The sequence below is a fragment of the Lagenorhynchus albirostris genome, chromosome 20, assembly GCF_949774975.1.
Source record: "Lagenorhynchus albirostris chromosome 20, mLagAlb1.1, whole genome shotgun sequence".
Classification (NCBI taxonomy): domain Eukaryota; kingdom Metazoa; phylum Chordata; class Mammalia; order Artiodactyla; family Delphinidae; genus Lagenorhynchus; species Lagenorhynchus albirostris.
Window position 1 is genome coordinate 12,123,857 of NC_083114.1, and position 6,375 is coordinate 12,130,231.

Consider the following 6,375-nt stretch of genomic DNA (forward strand, 5'->3'; position numbering starts at 1 on the left):
CAGTTCAGTACTCTTAAGTACATTCGCATTGTTGCACAATCTCCTTTTAGCAAACCTATTATATAGCATGTATTGTAGTTTTTTCAAGGATTTCTCAAAATAGGTTATGGGGGACTTTTGTTATGATTGACTTTTGAGTATAGATATCAGCTTTTGTCATTTTGGTTAAAAATGCAATCATTCACCACATCCTCAGTCCACCCCAGTGTACCCCAACCCATGTGGGGGTCAGAAATCACATGGGTGATTTAAAAAACATACAGCCTCCTGGGCAGCACCCTGGGCCTTCTGAACCAGAATCTCCTGGGCCCTGGGGATCTGTATCTTTAAAAAGTCCTTGTCAACTGCAACCAGCACTGACTTGCATCTAGCAATGCAGTCTGCAAGGCTGGATTTTAGACGTGGTCCAGCAGATCTGGGGCAGCCTTATCTGTCTCTTCAGCGCCAGCCACCAGGGTAACTATTCAGGATTTAAGGGAGGTTGGAGGATTTGGACATCTCTGCCCTGATGCCAAGAAGTAAGTAAGGCCCTTGTCTCCTGTGTCTCCTGAACAGTTTTGTCCAAGCTCTGCTTGTGATACTGTCTGTCCTCTTGTACTTGTTTGCCTGCAAAGAGTACCTCGCCTGCCTCGTGCTGGCCATGGCCCTGGGCTGGGCGAACATGCTCTACTACACGCGGGGATTCCAGTCCATGGGCATGTACAGCGTCATGATCCAGAAGGTGTGTTGGGGCTGCCGAGCGTCAGAGATGGGCAGGGAGGGCCTTCCGAGAAGGCCCATTTTTCAGATGGGGAAATTGAGGTGTGGAGAGGAAAAGAGACTTGCCCAAGAGACAGGCCACTGCTCTTTCTCCCAAATACCGTGGTCTCCCTTTGCCTTTGGTCAGGCTCTCTAGGAGGGAAAATATGTATATATAATATGTTATATATATACACGTAGATATGTTTATTATATATGTTTATCATATAAAGGATGTGCAGCACACAAGTTACAAACAATAATAAAATATACAGTGCCTTTTGTTGTAAATTCCACATGGCTAGTTGAGTCTCACCGAATAGTTTGTTGATTTTGGTTGAACTCATATCTGTTTGCCAACCTATGGTTGCAATTGACAAGTGAGTGTTTTGCCAGCATAAATGCTGGTATCTTCCTCTGCTTTAAGGAGTAAGATGAAAGGGAAACAATGAAGACTTGTGTTGAAACTGCATTTGTTTGTCAGTGATGCTGAGCCATTTATCTGCTGAATTGGATAATAGTTTTCAAATACTAGAAGAACATTTCGTCAACGTTTTTGTGCTATTCCCACTATTAACAGCTACAGATAGGACACATTTTTAAAGTTTAATCTGCCTTAACATTTTGTCCATCGTTGTCTTAAGTCTAGATCTAGATGATCAACAATCTCTGATTTGTAGCTTTTACCAATTTCCATGGTGTAAATATTCCCACCATGGCTGACTTCCAGCTACCAATGCGATGTCACTGAATACAGAATTGGGAAGGGATGCACAGTAATGCACCATTATGTGGTGTTTCCACCATATGGTTATGAGAAATAAATAGGCTTAAAAGCCTAGATAATTATAAAATGTAGTAAAGTCACTCGGAAGTGATGCGTTTTGAACATTTATTATCTTTGTTTCTAACGCAATTTAGTTAGTTATAAGTTTACACAATTTAATTCTTAGTCATGGCTGTGTTTAACGAGCTCAGAAAATTCATGAAAGTGAGACCATCAGCTCTTGTGAGCTGGTGCGAGCTCGGCCCAGCACACTGCATCCCCCAGGAAGTGTGAGGATTCCAGATGTGAGTTTCTATGAGGAAAGGTGCTCATGTGCAGCCTGAATCAGCAGGGACAGAAACAGACTGTGTTCTAGGAGGGAGGAGGGTGGAGAGCAGGAACAGAAGAGAAGTCTTTCTGGAGGAGGTGGGCCCAGCGCTGAGCTGTGCAGACAGCATCAGGAGGACCTGGTGAGGGTCGCAGAAGAGTGGCCGGAGTGAGGGCATGGTTAGAGTGCGAACCCAGGAGAGGGTGGGAAGCAGTCAGGAAATCAATGTATAATGAATCTGTGCTCAAACCTTACCCTTGAATTGCGTTTCTTTCTTTGTAGGTCATTTTACATGATGTTCTGAAGTTCTTGTTTGTATATATCGTGTTCTTATTTGGATTTGGAGTAGGTAATTGATTTATAAATAATAGTAACTCCCTCATTTGTAAAACACTTTACACAGATGTCAGCATGACAAAGCACACAGGAGCCTTAGCAACTATTATATCGGCCACCGGTGGAACACTTTCCGTGGTTAGCATTTCCCAACGATTATCTCTTTACTTCTTGTGACATCTTGACCAAGGGGGAGTCATCGTCATCCCCGGCCATAAGGGCACTGAGGCTTAGAGACTCCAGGGTTTGAACTGGTGGCTTTTATCCAACCACCCTGTGTGGTATGCCTCCCACCTTTACGTCCATCATCCCATGCGGCTCTCACAGCCTCAGATAGGCTTGGCAGGTTTTCGGCCCCATTTTACAGATGGAGAAGCTAAAGTCTGCAGAAATTTGATTGATGGTCTTTGAAAAATAGGAGTAGAGTAATGCATTGAGATAACCTCCTTTGGCCCTCCACATCACATTACTGTCATAGTTTGCTGCAGATATATCTGTGAGAGCCTCTGGTCTGCTGGGACCAGGGATGGGAAACCCCTCTTGAAAACCTCTCCATGTACACCTAGAGACTGTCATACAGAGTGGAGTAAGTCAGAAAGAGAAAAACAAATATCGTTTATTAACGCATATATGTGGAATCTAAAGAAATTGGTATAGATGATCTTATTTACAAAGCAGAAATAGAGACACAGATGTAGAGAACAACTGTATGTATACCAAGGGGGAAAGGGGGGGTGGGATGAATTGGGAGATTGGGATTGACATACATACATTATTGATACTATGTATAAAATAAATAACTAATGAGAACCTACTGTATAGCACAGGGAACTCTACTCAGTGCTCTGTGGTGACTTAAATGACAAGGAAATCCAGAAAAGAGGGGATGTGTGTATACACATAGCTGATTCACTTTGCTGTACAGTATAAACTAACACAATATTGTAAAGCAACTGTACTCCAATAAAAAAAAAACACCTCTCCATTTACAACAGAGGGAACAGCATAACCTGATTTTATTTCTAACCTCTGCATAAAGCGATATCATTTTATTTTCCCAAGCCAGTTTTTCTTCCCCTAGTTATCACTGGCATTTGAAGTTAGGCAGCTGTTCCCATCTGTCTGGTACCTTTTCTGGGTCAGTTTGCTTATTTATTTGCTCCTTCACTTGTTTGTTTATTCATCCATCCATTTCCTCCCTGATTAATTTGATCATTCATTCATTCATCCATCTGTCCATTCATTCAGTAAAGAGCCACTGCTGTAGTGCGTTGGGGAGAAGAGAAGAAAGAGTCCCAGGCCTTGACCAGAGGTCTTGCCACAGAGCATTAGGAAGAGACTCAGGACTTCCCAGTCTTGGGGGATACAACCCAAGCTACAGGAAGTTGGGAGCTCAAAGCCTGGTTGAGGAGCCAGAGACAGACAGATTATAGATTGTAATCATCGACTGTGCAAGCCCGTGATAGATCAAGGGCTGAATGGTGGGGTAGAGAGAAGAGTTTGGGCCTTGTTAGGCAGAAAGGGCTTTCTGCCCTTTCTGTCAAGGTAGAGCACCAGCCTGATGAAGCTTCCGGAGGAGCTGAGGCTGGAGATGTAATTTAAATAGCTGGAGAGAAGGAGGCAGCAGGCCTGCAGTCTGTGTGTGTGGGCATCGGTGTACATGCAGGCATGCACGGGTTTATTGGGTAATTAACCAGACAGAGAGGCTGCAGAGAACACCCTGTTATGTCTTCCCAGCCCTGGCCTCGCTGATCGAGAAGTGTTCCAAAGACAATGAGGACTGCACCTCCTATGGCAGCTTCAGCGACACGGTGCTGGAACTCTTCAAGCTCACCATAGGCCTGGGTGACCTGAAGATCCAGCAGAACTCCAAGTACCCCATCCTCTCCCTGATCCTGCTCATCACCTATGTCACCCTCACCTTCGTCCTCCTCCTCAATATGCTCATTGCCCTGATGGGGGAGACTGTGGAGAACATCTCCAAGGAGAGTGAGCGCATCTGGCGCCTACAGGTGACCTTGGCAGAGTCTTTCTATGGGAGCCCTCATGGGGACTCAGTTCAGCACATGGCACCAGTGGATCTGGGGTGGGGCCTGGAAATCTGCATAAGCTCCCTGTGCTTGGCCAGGTTTGAGGAAGCTAGGTTTCTGGGGTATAAGGTCTAGGGAGTGTGGCTGGACAACAGCACGTGTGAGAGGAGCTCAGGCTTATGGGTGTGCTGTGCTCAGAGTCAATGGTGTGATATGTGGATGTTGAAGCGTGGCCTTAGGTTGCATTAAGAGGAGTAGGTATAGGACAACGTCCTTAGGTATAAGACAATGGAGGTGACAGTTCTGCTCTCCTCCAGTACTCCTCACATGCTATGGGCCTTACACACGGAGGATACTAACCCACAGGATGATCCAGAGGTAGTGACCAGGCATGTTACACTTCCTACATAAATGGTGTAAGAAGAGCGTGACAGTTCCTTCAGATATGTGCAGAGCTACTTGTGAAAGGGAGAGCAGCTTCCTTCTGTGATCCAAGAGGCAGAAATGAGGTATATGGGGCAACAACAGGGAAAAAAGCTTTGATTTGACACAAGGAAGTTACTAATGATTAGGGCCTTCTTAATTGCATTGTTACTAGTATAGCTAGTATTGCTAGTATTCAGGAGAGATGGGACAAATTATTGCCGGGAAAATTGCTGAGGGGACTCTAAGCCTGACATGGGGCTAGGACCACATGGTGTCCTCCTGGAAACTCCCTTCCTGGTGGGATCCCAGGATCCTAACATTTTCAGTTAGGCAGCTCTGGACTTCCAGAAACATTGTTTATGTGATGTTTAAAACAATTTGAACACCTTCCCCAAACTTACTGGGTGTTCATTTTTGAATTCTGTAGGTTAGCCAGGTCCTCAGGATCTATGCATGAAGCCTTCCATACAGGTGGAGTGGGCTGTTCGGTGTGTGTGCACGTGTGTATATGTGTGTGTGTGCAGGCGTGTGGGCGCATCCAACGCTCACACGGAGCCGTGCTCCTGGGCTGGCTCCTGAGAGATGCACTTAGGCTCGTTTATGTCCCCAGAGAGCCAGGACGATCTTGGAGTTCGAGAAAATGTTACCAGAATGGCTGAAGAGCAGATTCCAGATGGGAGAGCTGTGTAAAGTGGCAGAGCAAGATTTCCGACTGTGTTTGCGGTAACAAACGGAGAAGGGCCCTTTGGTGATGCTTTCTGGGTGGGTGAAGAGAGATGAGTTGGTGAATGTTAGTGAAATGATGCTGCCATTTGCTTGCCAGACCACGGTCTGTTCTGCCTCCTCAGAAGATGGAATTTGCTCTCTCGGGGTCGCTGGCCCAGGGATAGACTTTCTGAGCCTCAGAAGGGAGAAGGAGACTCTGCCCTTTTGGAGGTGCCTCCATGGCCTCCCCCTGCCCAGTGTCTGCCTTAGAAGAGATTTGCCAGCCTGGCACTATTTGTCCTTCTGAGAGGCACATTCTGTCACAGGCAAACGGAAAGTGAGACAGCTACTTTTGACAGATGTCAAGCTTTTTGATTTTTAAAAAAGTACTTGCACGTGCCCTGACCCTCTTTTCTGATGGGTCTACCTCTTCCGACCCCCTGTCTGACTGCCTGACCCTGCAGACTACCTTCTTGGAGTATAATTGAACCTTGACCTAGTTCTATGACTGAAACCCCTCTCCGCCCCGCTCTGCCCCAGGAGCCATCATTTCAACTATAATAGTTACCCTAACAAATATGTCTAATTTTGACACCCTCACTCTAGAGATGTTCTGTGAATGTGAACTTCAGCCAAACTGTCTTCTCCAGTTACAATCCAGTACCTTAGACACTGCCCACTCTTTTGGGTTCTGAACCCTGACCTTCTTCTCTTTTTATAACAAAATTTGGGGCCACACCCCGCAGCATGTAGGATCTTAGTTCTCTAACCAGGGATCAAACCCCTGCATTGGGAGGAGGAGTCTTCACCATTGGACTGCCGGGCAAGTCCCCTAACCATCTTCTCTTAGTGCAACCTTAACCCTAGCTGGACTTCACGCCCTCACATCTTCTCAGCCCGAGCCTGCCCACTCTCCTTCCTTCCCTCCTTCTCTGTGGGCTGCCTCCCCGAGTCAGGCACAGCCCCTGCTGGCTGAAGATGTCCCCTTTACACCTCTCTGAGCTTCTGGGTCCCACACGCTGGGAGGAGACTGATCCTGGAGGCCT

At 46.4% G+C, this 6,375-nt stretch overlaps 1 protein-coding gene across 6 annotated transcripts in view; it reads left to right on the plus strand.

Annotated features, from left to right (window-relative positions):
• TRPV3 (transient receptor potential cation channel subfamily V member 3) overlaps positions 1–6,375 on the plus strand; it is a 31,848-nt gene that overhangs the window by 21,631 nt on the left and 3,842 nt on the right. For all 6 annotated transcript variants that reach the window (XM_060135830.1, XM_060135825.1, XM_060135828.1 and 3 more), the window contains 4 exons: positions 556–721; positions 2,115–2,181; positions 3,906–4,180; positions 5,235–5,347. In XM_060135830.1, the coding sequence (XP_059991813.1) occupies positions 556–721; positions 2,115–2,181; positions 3,906–4,180; positions 5,235–5,347 (621 nt within the window). The remainder of the gene's footprint in view (positions 1–555; positions 722–2,114; positions 2,182–3,905; positions 4,181–5,234; positions 5,348–6,375) is intronic.